The sequence below is a fragment of the Podarcis tiliguerta genome (genome assembly GCF_965153285.1).
Source record: "Podarcis tiliguerta genome assembly, chromosome: 3".
NCBI classification, from domain to species: domain Eukaryota; kingdom Metazoa; phylum Chordata; class Lepidosauria; order Squamata; family Lacertidae; genus Podarcis; species Podarcis tiliguerta.
The window spans coordinates 74512027-74530778 of record NC_139536.1 but is presented as its reverse complement, the minus strand read 5'-3'; the positions used below and the strand labels follow the sequence as shown (position 1 = coordinate 74530778).

Below are 18752 nucleotides of genomic sequence, written 5' to 3'. Positions count from 1 at the left end.
ATACCAAAGCTCAAATGTTCATTTAAAAATTCAGCTCTAGAAAATCTACTCGATGCAAATTCATTTCTCCCAAAGTATGTTTTGAACAATAAATTGTTTCTGGGTCTCTGACCAGCCTGTTCAGCTAGATCCAAGTTGTAGGAATTGCAGTACAGTATTCCCTAAACAAATATGCATCTAGTCTCTGGGTCCTCTTGAGTTTTGAAAGAAACTGCTCACTATTTTCATGATATTCCACTATATTAAGCAACCTGCCTATAATTGGTTTGCAAGAGCCACTTACCGTGTTGCAATCTCAGACACAGGATGTTCAGCTTCACATCTTTAAACGTGGCAACTTGCTACTTCTAGTGTGGTACTTCTCAATGGTACTTCTAGTGTGGAAAGAAAGGAATAACTATACAGATTTGTAAACCATGCTTGTTGCAGAGGTATGCATTATCCATTGTTCTGGCATCAAATGTGCCTGGCACAACAGACATTAAGACAAAAAATGCTATCTTGGTATTAGAAAAACTCTTAAGTGTGAATGCATTTGGAGGACTGCCAATTAGGTTTCAATTTGGAAAGGGAGCATTTCAGCAGGTTTGTTTATGACACTGCATAAGCAACTAGTGCTTGCAATGTCAGATAAAGCAAATTTCAACAACCAAGTTTTTTTTTTGTTTTACCAAGCCTACCTATAACTTTAATTCCAGTAAATTAATGAACTTGGGGAATCTGCATGCAAGTCTCACTGAGCACAACTGGATGAACATAGTTGAAGACTTTGCATCATCCAAGTCTCACACAAACTGAATTGCACATGTTATGTCATATCACCTATGCATTGCTTACATGATTGTGAACCACAACATAATAGCAAGCCATGTGACCAAGACATTTCCCACTGTTGCTCGCATTAATAAAATGTACACACAGCGGTAGCCACCTCACAAAGAAGTCTATAGATAAAGCAAAGATGGGGAACCTCGGGACTTTGGGCCAAAACGTGGCCTGTGGCGCAAGTGTGAGGGGTCCTGATCTGATCAGAAACCTTCTCAGCAGGCCCATCCATACTACAAGAACATCTTCTACCATCCAAGAAATAACTTGGTTCTCACACTCAAGGGGAAAACAAAATGTCTATTCTGGCTAGAGAATTCCCATTTTTAGTACGCGACAAACACTCTGAAGCAGAAGGAAAGAAAAATTACAACATTTATGGACTGAATAGGAAGAAGCAGATAAATTATTTGAACTAAGAAAGACATCAATTTGAGCTAGCTTCAACATCTGAACTCAGCTAAAATGGCCGACTAGGAAGGGCCCGGGAACAATAGTAACAGTTCCTCAAAGAAAGCATATTGAAATATGCATTTCTGGACAGCCCAGAAGCAGACCTATTCACTACCATAAAAGAGGAGGGGGGGGGGAGGGAGAGGAGCAAAGGTTGCTAACTTGCCAGTATATCATAAGACACCAATGGAGTAGGTGCTTCAACAAACATTTGCAAACTGCCCACTGATCACCAGGGTGTTGTATATGGCATTATAAGAGTAAGAGTCCAAACGTCGTAAAATGCTCTTAGTATATTGATCTGATGAACAGATTGTGTGTCTGAAGCCGTTTTTTTTAAAAAAGCAAATCTGATTCCTAACCATTTTCATGCCTGTCTCAGTTAATACTTGGAATACTTCTGTCTCCAGACACGAAATGAAATGAAGAAACTGAGCACAATAAGCATTACCTATTTTCTTGGCAAACTGGTCCATTTAGATGTATCCATTTAGTGTATCTATGATAACTTGCCAGGAAAACTATACCAAATACTATTTAGATTTTTTTTTATAAAAAAAAAACATGCTTTCTTCTATCATAAAAGGTATCTTTTACACCCCCTGGATCTTAGAAGCTTTTGTAACAAGGAAGAGGCTTCATCACTTAATTTGAAATGAAACTCTCTTGTAATTTAAAACACATCTTCATCTTCCCAACAATAAAAAAAATGGGAAATTTTACAAAGTAGATGTACATATAATTGTGAATGATGGCAATTAGTATGAAATTTTGCAACAATGACCCCCCTCTTTTTACAGTATCATGGACAATCATTTGATGCTTAAGAAACTAAGCAATTCGGGGGGGGGGGGGGTGTTGAAGGTGGTCACGTTATAGACTTTTTTTCTTTCCCTATTCTAAAGTGAAAATGTAACGGAGGCACCCAGATTCTTTCAAGTTTACAAGAGGAACCTGGATTAAAAGAGCATTGAAACATAATAGCACTGTAGAAAATCATACAAAACCGAAAGATAAGACTTACCATCCAGATGTACAGTGCAACACAGGTATGGAGAAGAGAAGCATCTCGGAGGAAAAAAAGATGGAAAAACTTTGTCACAAAAATGGTCCCCAAATACTCTAGAGCAGACCCTTAAACTATATTAGTCTGTTTCTTACCTTGTCCATCAGCATGCTGATTACTGATGATGGAAACTGGTCAGGCGAGGTTCTCCACCAAGTGCACTTTCCCCTTGCAGAAAAATAAAATAAAATGGGGCCAAGTCCAATAGGCTTCCCAGTTAAAGTCCCAAGCCGTTCCAAAGTGCTGCAGATTGCATGAAACATGTATCTACAGGAGTGGACTGGAATGCAAGAAGAGGGAGTATGCATTCTGGCTGAGTGCAATACATTTCACTTACTTATAGAGGTGTCCATTTTGGTGCCTGTGAGTTCATCTGCAAACTGAAGAAACAGCTGTGGTATGCATTGGCTACAACAGAATGCTTCTTTCAAGCCTAATTTCAGTTGGGAAAGAAGCCCTGTGGATGCTAGGAAAGGCCTCAATGGACACATCTATGCCCCACCCCCACCCCCCACGCTGGTGATAGATACCACGGATACCAGCACAGTTGGTTAGAGCATGGTGCCGATAAGGCCAAGGTTGTAGGTTCGATCGCTGTATGGACAGCTGCATGTTCCTGCATTGCAGGGGGTTGAAGAACTAGATGAGCCTCAGGGTCCCTTCCAAGTCAACAATTCTATGATTCTATTCCTTCTCGCTAATCTACTGCCTTGGAAAAGTTGACATGGTTGGGGAGGAAACAAGATGGACGGAAAGGGAGCCTTCATTTGATTCCGTCACCCACTAAAGAGTTTGGTGGGATTCTACTCGGATCTGTTACAATGCTTTGCAGGCCCCAACTGTCATCTACTAATAACTATAAATTGACAAGTTGAGATTTGCAGGTACTAAGATCCTTACTAGGGTCAAACAGATTTGGTTCAGGAGTTAATTAGCAGTACACTTTCTGAAGATATTCTTTAAAAATAGTAACAGTAGGTGATCTAATAGGACCCACCCCCCACTCTGCTCCAAAGCATACATGCAGGGGCTTCCTTCGTTCTATGAAGAATTCCCTACTGCAATGTGGAACATTCCCCTTTATACAGATGAGAATAATAAAGTAATAGGTGCACAGTGGACCTTCTGGAACGCAGTCTACTGATGGGTTCCTTTTATCAGTTTGATGTGATCACAGCAACAGCTGTCACACCTTCTCAAAGCCAGACGTAGTTTAAAACAGAAACAGGTTAAGAAGCAAGTCACAATAAAAGGATTTTTAGTTTGCAATCAAATCAGTTAGAATACTGTAGGGTAGTCACACTGACATCAGTCTTTCTAGACATGCAATTATAAATCAGGGTAACATACTTCTGACTCATACTTGCTTTGAAGTGGGTTCCATGATCAGGATTTGTGGTCCTGAATTTTACAAATGAATTTACCATAAAAACAAAACAACTTTAGAACAAAGCAATGTTAAAATAAGCATAAACAACTTTTGGCATCCACACACAAATATATACAACACAGAAACGGATCAATGCAGCTCAGTTTCCATCATTTTTTGTGGGCTACAGAATCACTTTTTCAGTTTTCTACTTTCTGGAAGTTCTCTAGTTAACCAGCTAGAAGACCTTACAAACCTCACTTGCAATATTATTATTCATATCTATTGCATAAAGCCACAGCTTTATGATCATTTGTCAGTGGTCATTTGATAGTATTTTCAAAGGCAGTTTGTTAATAAATCTTTCCACTGACTGCTTAACTGGAAACATTAACAAGTATTTTTTTATGCACTGAGAGCAATGTTACTTTTACATAAACCTTTAGAAAAGAAAAGAAAAAGAAATCCCAGTTAAGTATTAATTATTCTGGAAATAATAAAAAACACTCTGTTCCGTTAGACAGTTTGTTACAATATACACTTCTATTATTTCAGAAGACAGAGGCTTCATTTTGAAGAAGTCTATGCTAAAGATGTTATCTGAGACTCAGATTTTGAAGGCATCTCACTTGAAGAGGCTTAATTCCCCCCCCCTCTAGAAATGGAGGCCTTTTGAGATGAATAAAACTCCCAGGTGTAGGAGCTTACAAGAAGCTACAATGCAGGTTCAAAAAGTCACTTTCATAATGAAAAGAACCTCCATGCTCTGCAATATTAAGTAGCCTAAGAGAGGCTTTTAGTTACTGTATTATCTGAAGTAATGATAGTTGATTTAGGAAAGAGATAATCTGCTACCTTTACATAAGAATACCGTAACAATACAGAAAGGCTCTGAACAAGATTATGGAGAAGTTTCCATGGCAGTAATTGATAGACACACACACAAAAAAACCAGTCTTTCATCATTAACTCTGAAAAGTTAGTTTGGTTCCCTGACTTTGCCGCCAAGTCCATACAACTCACTACTGCAATTCAAATGACTTGTAAGTTGCTAAGATTGTGTAATTTAATGGAAGCGTGAATTCCATACATCAAATAAATTTGGAAATTACAGGGAGAATTATGATAGAGCTCAGAACTGTAGGGATAAAATACCATAAACATTCTGAAATATCTAACAAATCCAATTTACTACATACAAAATGTAATCATACGTGATGCAAAAAAAAAAAAAAAAAAAGTAAGCAGAGATTTGAATTAAGATGTTTTTGCACCTGCATTCCTTCCTCCCTGTCTTAGAATCTGGTTGAAACTTTTTTTCCTTGCTAGGGATTCTTATACCGATAATAGAAAATTGGGGTGGTGGGGAGAAAAGGAATTGATGACATTTGTATAGTGACCTGGGTAGCAATTCTTATAACTGCATCAGCCCTTGTTATTCAAGTACGGGAGCGTGGCTCACTCCACCGTACGAGGAGCAAAACCGTACAAGGACAACAGAGAAGGGGTTAAGAGGTCGAATTCTGCAGTGCGCATCTACACATTTCTAATACAGGGACAATGCTAGGACAGCTGTCACCGTTCCACGCAACACGGACACCAGCTCTTCTGTTAACATAAGGGGGCTGAAGCATCCTGACCTAACCCTGGCCTTGCTTAGATTGAACCCCCTTGCAGCCGCCAAGCTCATATGAAGTGTTTGTGAGCAAAACATCACTCAAGGTGTCAGAATGAAAGGCCTGACAGCCACAGCGTATTGATTCATTAGAGCAGAAAAAACTTTACTGTTAGAGATTACCTTTGCTGCTGCCCTTTGACTATTTTTGCTTTAAAGGAGGAGGGGGGGGGACCTTCAACAATACCTTAAGTCATCAACTTTCCTTTACTTGTTGTCATTTCCTTCTGATAGTCCCTGCTCCTAGGATTCAATGGTTTTGCAGTTGCCGTAGGGAAGAGAAAAACATCGGCGCTGCTTCCTCACCCCACCCCACCCACGTTGCGTGCCCTATTAAAACGTTACAGCCAAAGGCTACCGAGGGACAAAGTACACATTTTCAAGCTAAGACAGCGTCCACCTGTAGACAGGGAATTGGCAGTCTCCATAAAGGACCAGCATTCCTTGCAATGACTGTGCGGAAAGTAACCATCGGCGTGCTGCTAATGCGTTTCATTCCCCAGCTTCAGTATCTCCATTTCTCCAGCTTCTCTGAGTAGAGATAAGAGTCTTTTATAGGCTTTTCTGTTAAGGAGTAAAAAAAACAAAAAAACAAAAGTATATAACACTTTAATTAAAACCAGTGTCACGGAGTTTGAGAAATCAGTCATGTCACTCGTAGGTTACTTCAGGGGAATTTGAGGGAATCAATCTCAGAACAGTTCTGAGGCCTTGGAAAATGAAAGAGCACTGAGTACCTGTATAAGCAGGTGAAAAGGTAAAGGTAAAGGGACCATTAGGTCCAGTCGTGACTGACTCTGGGGTTGCGGCGCTCATCTCGCTTTATTGGCCGAGGGAGCCGGAGTACAGCTTCCGGGGCATATGGCCAGCATGACTAAGCCGCTTCTGGCGAACCAGAGCAGCGCACGGAAACACCGCTTACCTTCCCGCCGAAGAGGTACCTATTTATCTGCTTGCACTTTGACGTGCTTTCGAACTGCTAGATTGGCAGGAGCAGGGACCGAGCAACGGGAGCTCACCCCGTTGTGGGGATTCGAACCTCCGACCTTCTGATCTGCAAGTCCTAGGCTCTGTGGTTTAACCCACAGCGCCACCCGCGTATAAGCAGGTGCAGAATGTCTAATGAAAACCAAGGCCATGCCAAAGAGCCAGTAAGGGTTGTTCTGAAAACAGAGATGTGGGATAGCTCAGTCAGTAGAGCATAAGACTCTTAATCTCAGGGTCATGGGTTCGAGCCCCATGTTGGGCAAAAATATTCATGCACTGCAGGGGGTTGGACTAGATGACCCCTGGGATCAACTCTGTGATTCTAACCTTTTCAGCATGAGAGCCTCATTCCATTCTGGGTGGAGGAACAAATGTGAACTTTCTACACAAACTCACCCCCCCCCCCTCTGTTCTCCTTCCAAGGAAACAAGAAGAACTGCCAGAGCTCAAGGGCACATTTCAGCCAGGACAAAAACACCCAAGGAGGATGTGAAACGAGGCCAGATAAAGAGGGCTGCATTTGGCCTCTAGGCGTGAGGCTTCTCACCCCTGCTAGACACCATAGTTAGACTCAATCTAACTTTGATTTAATATGGTGCACCTAACCATCTGCATCACTTGTATCCATCCATCTGGTGAAATGGAGACCAGGTGGATATTGTGATACAGATGCGAGTCTGCTTCAAGAGCCGGCTTTCCTGGACAAATAACCCAGTATTTAAAGATTATGTAAGTTAGATAACCAGCAATTATTTAAGCAGAAGCCGTGACTTGCATGCCTATGTTACATCAGTAACAATTCCTTTGACTTTAAGAAGTGGACTCAGACAAGACATAATGAGTGGAAGTCCTTAATTGTTCTGTGAACCGCCCTGAGACCTCCAGATATAGGGTGGTATATAAATTCAATAAATATTATTATTAATAATAATATAAATAGTTGCAGGACTAAACTGGCTTCTGTTTCCACTTTCATAGCCTACAGAAAGCATCAACATAGTTTGAAAACCACTGAAATGCAAGAAATGCAGAAGCTGTGGGGAGAGGCAAGCTTTGTATAACTTAGCTTCCTTCTGATAAAAGGTATTTGCCAGGAGCAGCAAAAATAATATGACTTTTATTTCCTTCTAATTCTGAGAGCCTGCTTTTCAAGCACATACCAAAGACCCTTAGTGTCATACTAGCCTACTACTTATAAATGGAGTGGGGTGGGGACCCACTATATGGTGTTTACATGGAAAGCGATAGATAATTAAATAAGCATTTATTTTGGCAATTTATATTCTGCTTATATTTAAATAAGAAGAAAATAAGACAGGGTTCACACAGCCAAAAAAGCAGATTCCTTTGCGAAGCGATCAGGCTCTGATAATAGTTTACTGGCATATTTCAATGTAAAGCATTTAACAAAACACAAAAAGGTGTTTCATTTCATAAATCTCATCCATATTTGCTAAGTATCTAGGAAGAATTTAACTTTGGAGAAACCTACACTGTAAGTTTAAATAGGCCTTTTGTGGAGAGAGTGAACTTCTGTTCATCACCCAAAAGCAACAGTAATCCCCAAACATACCTTTGCACAGCGTTTCTGCCAAGACCTTGTTTGTACTCTGAATTCCTCAGGGCCTCTGTCATAGCAGGAATCAGGCTGATAACTAGAGACTGGTCCAAGACTGCCACTGCTTCCAAGATGCTGTAAACTTGATTATCATACACAGTAGTGTAATCTTGGATAAACTGCCTGAAGGAAGAAACAAGGGCATTTAGTGCAAGGTACCAAAAAAAAAAAAAATGATTCTCAGAAAACAAACTCTACTGAATAAATGTGTACTTCTATTTGAAAACGAGTCCAGGGAGCTCATAGGATCAGATCTAGAAGCAGCAAGAAAGGGAGTATGGTAATATAATATATACACATTTTTAATATAAAAAATGTAAAAGCTAACCACAAATCCAGCAAGTATACAACACTTATTTTTTCAATACAGTATGTGCTAGAGAAAGTACTCAATTCAAAACATTATGGCAAACCATAGTTTGCACAAATGGCAATTTAAAACTGTGTTGAAAAACCCTTTATCCATTTCCGATACCTCAAGTGATCTAAAATTCCACCCTGAGCCCCTGGGTGTCATAAGGGTAAGTTGACAAAATCATGTAGAGTCAATGTTAATCTTAGGAAATTTGAATTTCAGAGGGATGCTGAGCTTTCTTTTCCGTCTAGCTATCACTTGTTGAAGAAGTGTGCCAAATTTAAATGAAATTCTCCGGCCAAAATATGCACCCTTTCCTTCTTTTAATAGTTCATCATTTTGATTTGAGCTTTTAATCTGACAAGAAATCTTTGTTGGTGACCCCCTTGTCCCCACTTCTAAGTGGACTCTAGTGCCAAAAGAAATGTAACTATTCACTTGACTGCAAGTATTGCTAGCATTAGCTAATTCCGAATTCACATTTTGGGGTAAGGGATCCCCTGCCAAATTTTCTAACACAAATGCTTTCGTGTTTTGAATGTTTTAAAATACAGTGGCACCTCAGGTTAAGAACTTAATTTGTTCTGGAGGTCTGTTCTTAAACTGAAAATGTTCTTAACCTGAGGTACCACTTTAGCTAACGGGGCCTCCTGCTGCCACCGCCGTGCGATTTCTGTTCTCATCCTGGAGCAAAGTTCTTAACCTGAGGTACTATTTCTGGGTTAGCAGAGTCTGTAGCCTGAAGCGTCTGTAACCCGAGGTACCACTGTACCTGCTTTTAAGTGTGTTTTTTAAAGTATTGAGAATGTCAATGTTTTGTTTTGTATTTTTGTAAACCACTTAGAGGTTTCCTAACAATCAAGTGATAAATGAATGAATGAATGAGGGAGCCCCAGACAAATTCTCACATTCATGATTTGTTCAAGCCTCTAGGTTGCGCCAGCTTAACAGTGGTGTGAGATGGTGTACGCAAAGGAACCCCAGGCACAGATCTATGTCAGGCTCCCAACTGCAGACATTTGCCCTCTAAGGCATACAGGGAGATGGAGGCGGGCACAGCAAAGCCACAGAGCAGAGGGGTAGCCAGTGCGTCCCTGCTGTTCCTCACTCAATTCTAATCACATGGGGAAATTCAGCATCTGAACAGGGCTCAAACAGTACTTGCTGATGATGGTGTGATAATTTCACAAGAGGAAAGTCACCCACACGCCATGGAGGTGGGAGGCAGTTCCCTGCCAGGGATGATATGCAATTCTGTCCGAGGATTATCCTAACATGTGCCCCTGTGTTTTTAAGCCTGCAATGCCTTCTTTGTACGATGGGCATTAAAATCCACTGAGGGTGGGGGAAGGGAATGAACGTGGCTTCGTTCTAAATAGTTTCCCCTTTCTTGTTTTGGCCGATCCACATGACAACCCGCTTTGCCAAGAATGGGAGTACTATAAACAATCAACTTCAAATTATGTTAGGGATAATTAGTTGCTTAAAATAACATGTTTTCTGTCAAATGCCTTGCAATCGTTTCAGTGCCAATTGGCCAGTTTTCTACTTACCTAAACACAGAAATCAGCTGGGTGGCAAGCTCTCCTCCTGACCCCGCTTGGCAGCCTTCTACAACACACTGTAGAATCTCTGTAGACAGTTTTTTAACTGCAGGAAACAAATCACATGGAGCTTTCTAATAGACAATAGAGGAAAACAGCTCTGGGAGACAATATAGGCTTGCTTCTCTCTCTCTCTCTCTCTCACTCTCTCACTCACACACACCATTTTGAGTGGCACAAGCTTAAACTGATGCAAAAGGCTCATTCTGATACTACAAGAAGAAATTACAACTGGCAGTAGCAGATTTTTCTACAAACCTAACACACTTTACTTGGGAGTAAATGTTTGCTGAACTCGGTGGGCCTTACTTCTGGCCTTTGTAAGGTGTGTGTTCATGGCAGACGAGCACCCGGCTCGTTTTAAGCTGGCAACCCAAGAAGGCACCCTAGACTACTCAAATGCCTGATAGGTTTGTGTGAATGTCAGCATGCCTGTAGATAGTGAGCTGCTCAAGGCATAGACCTGTTTCTTTGCTTAGGCTCTGCAGGAGGGGTAGGAAGATTTCAACCTTGTGGGAGCTATCTTGTTGTGTGCTAGAAGCCCCAAATGGAAAGAAATGCAGTTCAAATATAAAATTCTAAGGCAAAAACAGAACTTGCATGAAACCCAGTCCTTCAACACACAAAAATGCACTCCTGGTTATTCCCCCCACTCCCGTCTTAATTTCTGCAGTGCAGTTTAATAGAAGGGGAGTCTGAAGTCCTTGACCATCTTCCTCAAAATATCCAGAGACCTACCAGCAGATCCCTATGTACGTTCTGCCCATTCCTGCTCTAAAGTATTTTTTTAAAAAAACCCATAGGTTCGCAAGCTCACCTTGTGGTTCATTAACCAGCACAAGGCATTTCAACACAGAAGGGAGCAGCAGCTGCACGTCACACATTTCAATGCTCTTGGTCCTCCGAAATGCTTCACTAATGAAAGCGAGAACTGAAGCCAGGCGAGGAGGAGGGGCATGACCTTTGAAAGACAGGTAACTTTCACTGGAAGGAAATCAGAAAGGGCCCAGAAGTGAATCAGCAGTGCCTATCTCATGTTCATTTGGATAAATAACAATATGGCAATTTATTCACATTTGCTTATTATTCAAACAAATCCACATGCCTCTATTTCACCTTCCACTCAAATACTTTTATAACTACGCGTTTTTTGATGAGGTCACCTCACCCTGCAGATACTATCCTATCGGGAGGTCGATTCTGCACAAAGCTGGAATCAGGCCTTCAGTGTGGCACTTCCCACTGCATATCAGATAGGAGTCTTCTAAAGATGCTCTTTCAACAAGCCTTCTAAAAATCTTCATCCCAACTGGTACCTATCTTGGAGTTGATTTTATGTAAGTACTGTTGCAATAAACTGTTGTTAATATTTATAAGTGTTTTTTAAATTCTCTGTGCATATATGTGCATGTATACACACACATACACACAAACAAACATGTATATCCCACTGAGTGATATACAGTGGTGCCCCGCAAGACGAATGCCTCGCAAGATGGAAAACCCGCTAGACGAAAGGGTTTTCCGTTTTGGAGGTGCTTCGCAGGACGAATTTCTCTATGGGCTTGCTTTGCAAGACGAAAATGTCTTGCGATTCCTGGGGTTTTTTTCCGCTCCCCACCCCTTTTTCTAAGGCACTAAGCTGCTAATAGCCTTTTAGCAGCTAATCTGCTAATCCCTTAAGCCTTTAACAGCCGCTAATAGCCGCTAAACCGCTAATAGCGCTAATCCGCTAATGGGCTTGCTTCGCAAGATGAAAAAACCGCTAGACGAAGAGACTCACGAAACGGATTCTTTTCGTCTTGCGAGGCACCACTGTATAAGCAAGGAACTCAAGGTGGCATATGTGGAACTCTCTACTTTTATCGTCACAACAGACGTATCAGGTAGGCTGGCTGAGAGGCATGTGAAGCCCAAGTTCACTTAGTGAGCTTCATGACTGAATTTGAAGCCTAGTTTCCCAGGTCCTAGGCCAGCACTCTAACCACTACAACACACTGCCGCTCGATAGATAGAACTGTTTATATATAAGTAACTGTTTTATATAAGTTATATCTGTAAATCACTCCTGGATGCCTCATGAGAAGTGAGTCATAAATAAACAAACAATCATTTATGTGCAGTTTTCCTTTTAATAAAAAATAATAATGAGTACTTTTCTAGTGTATAACAAAATTGGCATGTCCCTGAGTGGTTTCCTAACTTTCACAACTTATTCTATAAGAATACAAGCTTCCCCCAAAACTCTTTACCTGGAGAGGATGGTAATGTCAAATACATCATATCCCCTTTTCCTGGGCATTACCTGATGACTTGCATAGTGGTCTTACGGAGATGCAAGGCTCCTGGGATGGTGGTGGTGCTGCACATGGCCAGCAAAACAGGGTGTTGCTGTCCAGCTCGAGGAGCGGAAGGTGAGGAAGAGAGGAAGCGCCCAAAATACTGCTGAATTGCATTTCCTAGCAACTGATTCAAATAGGCCCCTTGAGTCTGAGACTGGCAGCATATAAAGGACAAGCCCTACGAAATGGGGGGGGGGGGGGAGGGAGAGACACAACATGGGGAATTCACCATTATCCATCTTGTACCTAAAACAATTCCCATTGCCCAAAAGTCCGAGCAAAACTGAATGTTGCTGGCTACATAATGGGGGAGCCTGGCTTATATCGCCTGAAAACACTACAGGGACTGTCATCAATTTCTAATGCACATAAAGAGGTTTTGGAGTTTTAAAAAAGACGGAATAGGAATTTTTGGGTGTGTTTTGTTTTTTAAAAAATAACCTTGTGAAACTAAAGGTAGAAACACTGGAGAAGTTCCTTCAAATGATCCTAAAAATGTGGTATCAAATGCACAGCAGCATAATGAAGGTTTAAGTAACCTGTGGGATTTGATATTTTTGTAATGTCTGAAAGGGAATGCACACCTGCAACTACAAGAAAGACACAAGAATCAGAAACACGCCCCCAAAAACAACCCACACAAAAACAAAATACTTCAAGAGAGATGAACGGCATGCTGGAGGGGGTATCATTGTGGCTCTATAAGTGTCGTTTTTCAAATATATATATATATATATATATTATTATACAAGAACAAATGAGCCCTATATTCTAAACAAAATGTTTGATTAACCTGGAGGTAGGCTGTATGAATTGTGTACTGATTTGTAATGATTTGTTGGGTCTCTGGACCATAATAAAGATTGATTGATTGACATTATATTGTATTGCTTACAGATATTATTTTTATAATATTTATCTTTCACTTTTAATGTTTACTTTTCAATATACTCAAAAACTATTTGATTTCAGGAACTGTAGCTTAGACTTAAAAAACCTGGAGTGGTATTTTGCACGTAGAATTGAGCTTTACTTTATCTCACCCATACGGCTCATCTGGGTTATTATTTTTGGACATTTTTCTTATTTTACATGAATCTTTGGTGGGTTTTTATCCCAGCTAAGAGTTAAGATGGGTTTCTGTCCATGACTTTTTGTATGCTCTGTGTATTCTCCCTCACTCCCCCCCCCCCCGCCCTCAATCTGTATAAGCAGATTTCTTTGAGAGTGCTTCCAGAGATTGACAGGAACGGAGGTAAATCACGAGTCTCCTGTCATAAGGGTTATTATCGAAGAATTCACAAAGACTCTTACTTGGAATTCACACTAGCAAAATGGTCAAGCATCAGTAACAATAGAAAAATATATCATGGCAGGTTCATGGGAATAGAAAAATGGGTGAAATGTTTTCTTTAATTCAATGGAGAATCAGTAATCCGTGCCAATATTGTTTGCATGTTTGCACTGTTCCACCAAATATGAAAACACAAAACTGAGTTTTGTTAGAGAATGCAGTTAGCACGATGGGGTTGGTGTACCATAAACATGCCATCAGCATTAGCAGCCATTGTTCATTCTACTTGGAATGCTGAGGCTGCCAGTAATAGGTTTGAAAATCTTCAGCCCAGAGGATAATTTTTAATTTTTTTGTCAGTCACCTGTCTGATGAGTTAATAATCTGTGTGTGCTTAGGGTAAGAAAATCTGCCCAAGAATTTTATCTTGGAATTAATACTTCAAGTGTAGATATGCATTGAAGGAATAACTAACCAGGATTTGTTAGCTAGTAGCTACAACAGGCAGGCTTGAGTAAACCTCAATCAAATTATGGCACAATCAAATTATAAACCCAAGATGTGAAGGCAGGGGAATTTAGAATCCCTTGTCCTTTGAGTCACCTCTAATATTCTTTTCCCGGGGAGCCATCAAAAGGACTCCTATGAGCCACAATTTGGGAATCACAAGGCCTTCAAAGAACTCCAAGACTTCTATCAAAACTTCTAAGGTGGTAAATATTGTCTCTTAAATCAAAACTGGTTTATCCCATGAACAGAATTTGTTATGGTATGATTCATATGTTTTCTGTGTTCAGAATGCTACTTGGGTTGAAGTACCTACATGCTACCTTCACAGATTGGCACCTGCTTTTGGTATCATAGGGAAGTACTCTGGGCTACTGGGGCCATAGCAATACAGATATCCAGGGTGGAATCTACATACTGATGTTTTAATGTATTTTTAATCTTTTGTTGGAAGCTGCCCAGAGTGGGTGGGGTATAAATAATAAATGAGTGGGGTATAAAATAATAATAATAATAATAATAATAATAATAATAATAATAATAATAATAATACTTCTGTTCTGGAAATGCTTTTTTTCCAAGGTGTTTTTAAAAATACATTGAATTTTCTATAAGCCTTACCATCTCCATCTAGTGTCAAATTGCATAATGCACTTAAAACACACTTAAAACATTTTATTTGCAGCTGTATAGTTGAGTCCCAGCTCCTCTCCACAATGAGAACTTTATATATATGAAGTTTTTTGCCACATTGTCTGATTTACAAGACCCTTGTTATGTACCTTAAAAACTGGAAAAAAATTCTGGCCAAGGGGTTTATTTACAAAATAGCACTCACATGTTTTTCTTTAAAAACCTATAAACAAAAGTTCAAAGATTATACAGTAGACTATCTAGTTGATGAAAACTTTTAGACTGAGGATTTTAACAGTGGTTTCTTTTTCCTTGTTTAAATTCTGTGCTTTCTATTATGTAACTGTTTTAATCGTTTTATTTTTCTATAAAGGGTATACAGTAAAAAATAAAATAAAATCTAACTACAACAGTTTCTCTCATTGTGTGGAGAAATCATTTGATCTCAATTATTTTCTTAAGCAAAGTTCCAAAACCATTTAAATAGCAGTCAGCCCTACTATATCAGTGAATGACTATTTAGGTAGTAAGTTTCTTCAGGACTGTTGTCTTAGCTTGTAAAACGTTTCAGGGAAGGATATGTATCTCTGTTAGATGTTTGAACAACCACCAACGTCCATGTAGCTGTGACCCATTAGCAGGACTTTTAAGATCAACTGTTCAACAGTATGTAAAAGGTAAAAAAAGGTAAAGGACCCCTGGACGGTTAAGTCCAGTCAAGGAAGTCCAGGAAGCCGACATTTGTCCACAGACAGCTTTCCGGGTCATGTGGCCAGCAGGACTAAACCACTTCTGGTGCAACGGAACACTGTGACGGAAACCAGAGCGCACGGAAATGCCTTTTAGCTTCCCGCCTGTTTATCTACTTGCACTGGTGTGCTTGGTTGGCAGAGGCTGGGACAGAGGAACGGGCACTCACCCCGTTGCACGGATTCGAACTGCTGACCTTCCGATTGACAAGGCCAAGAGGCTCAGTGGTTTAGACCACAGCGTCACCTGCACGGTGTATGTAAATACAACAAGCCTTCGTTGCCAGCCATTAGTTTTCCATATCTATCTATCTATCATCTATCTATCTATCTAACACAGACATACACACCTGAAGAAACAGAGGAAGATTCTCCCGAATGGCAGACAACATCGCTGCAGGCAGCTCTTTGTCTTGCTGGAGCACAGCATGTGGCAAGAGCAAGCAATCTATTATGCGGAACAAGAGCTGTTGTGCTTTGGAAGTAGCCAGTATGGGTGCCCAAGACTTCACAAGGCATCCTATTGAATAAAAACCCGAAAGACAAAACTGGTAAAAAGAAGAGGGAAGGCATAAACAGGCTTTCTGCTAGGTTGCATTTCCCTTGGTTGTAACTATAGCAACCAAGTGTCACATTTTCACATAACCCACTTTAGTCAACCTGGGAATAGTGAATGTCCATTCATAGCAAAATGAGTCATAAACTTTGGGCTAACAATGGGTGTGATTTTTTTAAAAAAACAACAACCTGTGATTGGATCTCACAACTTAAAAGTGGCACTGTGTTTCCCCTCTCGTGCCTCTATTCATCAAAAGACGTATCAATAAAAATTAAGTGGCATAGGGTGCCAGTACTTTCCCCAGGACTGCTGCCTTGATTCAAATCAGAGTTCAGCTGCTTTGAAAATCTTTATTATTGTCTTTCAAGCTGCTAGGCTGAGTTGCAGTATTATTCTATATCCGCTTCTTTAAGTTTCAAAGGACTGTCTACATATTATGTGGATTACTAGTGCTATGTCATTGCTACACCCTCTTCCACCTGCAACTATGTCTACACATGCTGGAAAACAGGGCTCCGACACACGCATAACATAAACAAGGAAAAGATTGAGACATTTGCTGTACTGCAATTGTTAATATGCAAGCAACACAGCACTTAGAACCACAGAATTCTACAGCCAACCTTTTGTAGTTAATCTACATGAGAAAGAATGCTAGCTTATGGCACTTTCCTCCTGCATACAAACTACCTGTACTTATGTATATATGCTATATCAAGGCTGGGGAAGCTGACCTTCCAAAGATCGCTCTAATACAACTCTCATCACCCCTGACCATTGTTTAATGTCAGATGTAGTTGATGGGCTTTGGAGCCCAACAACACCTGGAGGGCCACAGCTAAACCACCTTATGTAAAACATTTGTCTATAGCAGGGATGGGGAACCTTTGTTCTTCGACTCCAATCCCACTGAAATCAACCTGACTCAAGTTAGCTGCCATGAAGTTCCATTTCATGGTTTTCAGCTGGACTTTGTTACAGCTTCACCTTTGCTGGATTGATATCAAAGGTTCTAACCAGGAGTATCATACAGAAATAAATTAGAATGTCCGCTTAGTTTTGCATAATTGTTTTCAAGCTATGCACTGTAATCAATGGAATAGGAACTACTTTTTAAAAGAAAAAAACACAGGGAGGATGTATGTAACTGAAACCAATACAGATAATGGAAGAGAATGAAAATAAGCTTTTACAGACGTTATTAATATGCAAAAGTCAACCTGTCATCCCTGAAAATAAAGGCAACTACACTAATTTTGTGGAGTGGAACATAACACAGGAAGAGAGCAGACACTTAACAACAGCTCCAGCGGTGCTAATCTATTTTTTTCCTAACTATTCCGTAGGAACATCTGAAATAAAACTGCTCTCTTTGACCCAGACTACTATGTCCAATGGTCCTTAACACTGTAATTTACCCTAAGCTATTTCAAAGCTGAAAGACACAATTGTCTGGCAGCATATGCATAAATATCTGAAAGAAAATTCTTCTTGTTTGGTTATTAATTTTCCTTGGGCAGAATCAATCAAGGCTAAAAAAAAACAACATTGAAAAATAAGTTTAAAAAACAACAATTTATACGACTTACATTGAAAATTCAGGAACAACTATGATTATCATTATTGTTGTTGTTATTAATTATATTTACATAGCAACACTGGAGATCACTATTATATATAATAGCAGGCTCAATGTCTCTTTAGGTATCAAGCGTTCTGTCCATCTACTTTTCCTTGATTCAAAACATTCACTCCTCCAGAATCATGTAAGAGCCAAAAACAGTGAGCCTCTAAATATTTTGCTTTTGCCCTTCCTCTGAAGCAACCTCACACAAGTGCACAGCTATATGGGATTTAGTCTATGTGTTTGGGTTGTCCTCTATAATGAGCTCTCAATTTATGTGGGGGTTATGTTCCGGGGACAGCACATAAAGCCAAAGTCATGTATAGTCAAAACACACTCTCTCTCTGCACCTCCAAATGCTCTCTCCCAAGGTGAGTGCAATGGCCAGTGGATTGCTGGTGCTTCCCACCCCAGAAGCCAGCCCCCCCCCATTATTTTTCCCAGCCAAGCACTTAAAGCTGAATTTGCGCAAGTTGCAAGCTGACTGGACCATCTTTAATCTCAACTAGAATAGCAGAGAAGCAGTTGCCTGTGAGAGGCTCAGGTGACCTTAATGAGGGCACTGCTCATGTGCAGAGCTTTCCCCAGCCTTCCTGACGAACAAGCCATGTAAGCAAGTCTCACTGGGCTAGTTCCAAACTTGCCCTTCCACAAACATAAGGGCTCCTTTTCATCCACAGAAGGAACCTGGTTCCAGTGGAAGCTTCTGGTGGGCTGAGCAGGGAAAGGAGAGCGACATTTCCCATTTTTAACAGTTCTTATATTCCACTCATAACCTTGTAAATGTGTTGTTACGTTTCTCAACCACTGTCTGCCCTAGAAAGTGCACAGGAATGCTGTCCGTGCGTTAGGGTCTTCACTGTGCATGTGTGTATACACATGGAAGCATGACAATGGACATGTCTGAATGAATGTGAGAAAGAGGAAGAGGAGGGGAAGGCCACCACCTTTGCCATATTTTTCAGTCATTCTGGGGCAAAGCATTAGGGTAAGCAGAAATGGCTTCTAGTGGCAATTTTTTAAACCCCCCCACTCCCTCACACACTCAATTAACTACTACATTTTCACACTAGGGAATCTGCCACCAGGATC

The 18752-nt window shown here is 40.4% G+C and overlaps 1 protein-coding gene across 1 annotated transcript in view; it reads right to left on the bottom strand.

The window, feature by feature from the left end:
• Positions 1–3585: 3585 nt before the first annotated feature.
• MMS22L (MMS22 like, DNA repair protein) overlaps positions 3586–18752 on the bottom strand; it is a 70603-nt gene continuing 55436 nt past the window's right edge. Inside the window, exons 20-25 of the mRNA XM_083433420.1 lie at positions 15828–15997; positions 12258–12472; positions 10770–10936; positions 9902–9998; positions 7949–8116; positions 3586–5952 (exon numbers count right to left, since the gene is read on the bottom strand). Of these exons, the coding sequence (XP_083289546.1) occupies positions 5871–5952; positions 7949–8116; positions 9902–9998; positions 10770–10936; positions 12258–12472; positions 15828–15997 (899 nt within the window). The 3' untranslated portion in view covers positions 3586–5870. The remainder of the gene's footprint in view (positions 5953–7948; positions 8117–9901; positions 9999–10769; positions 10937–12257; positions 12473–15827; positions 15998–18752) is intronic.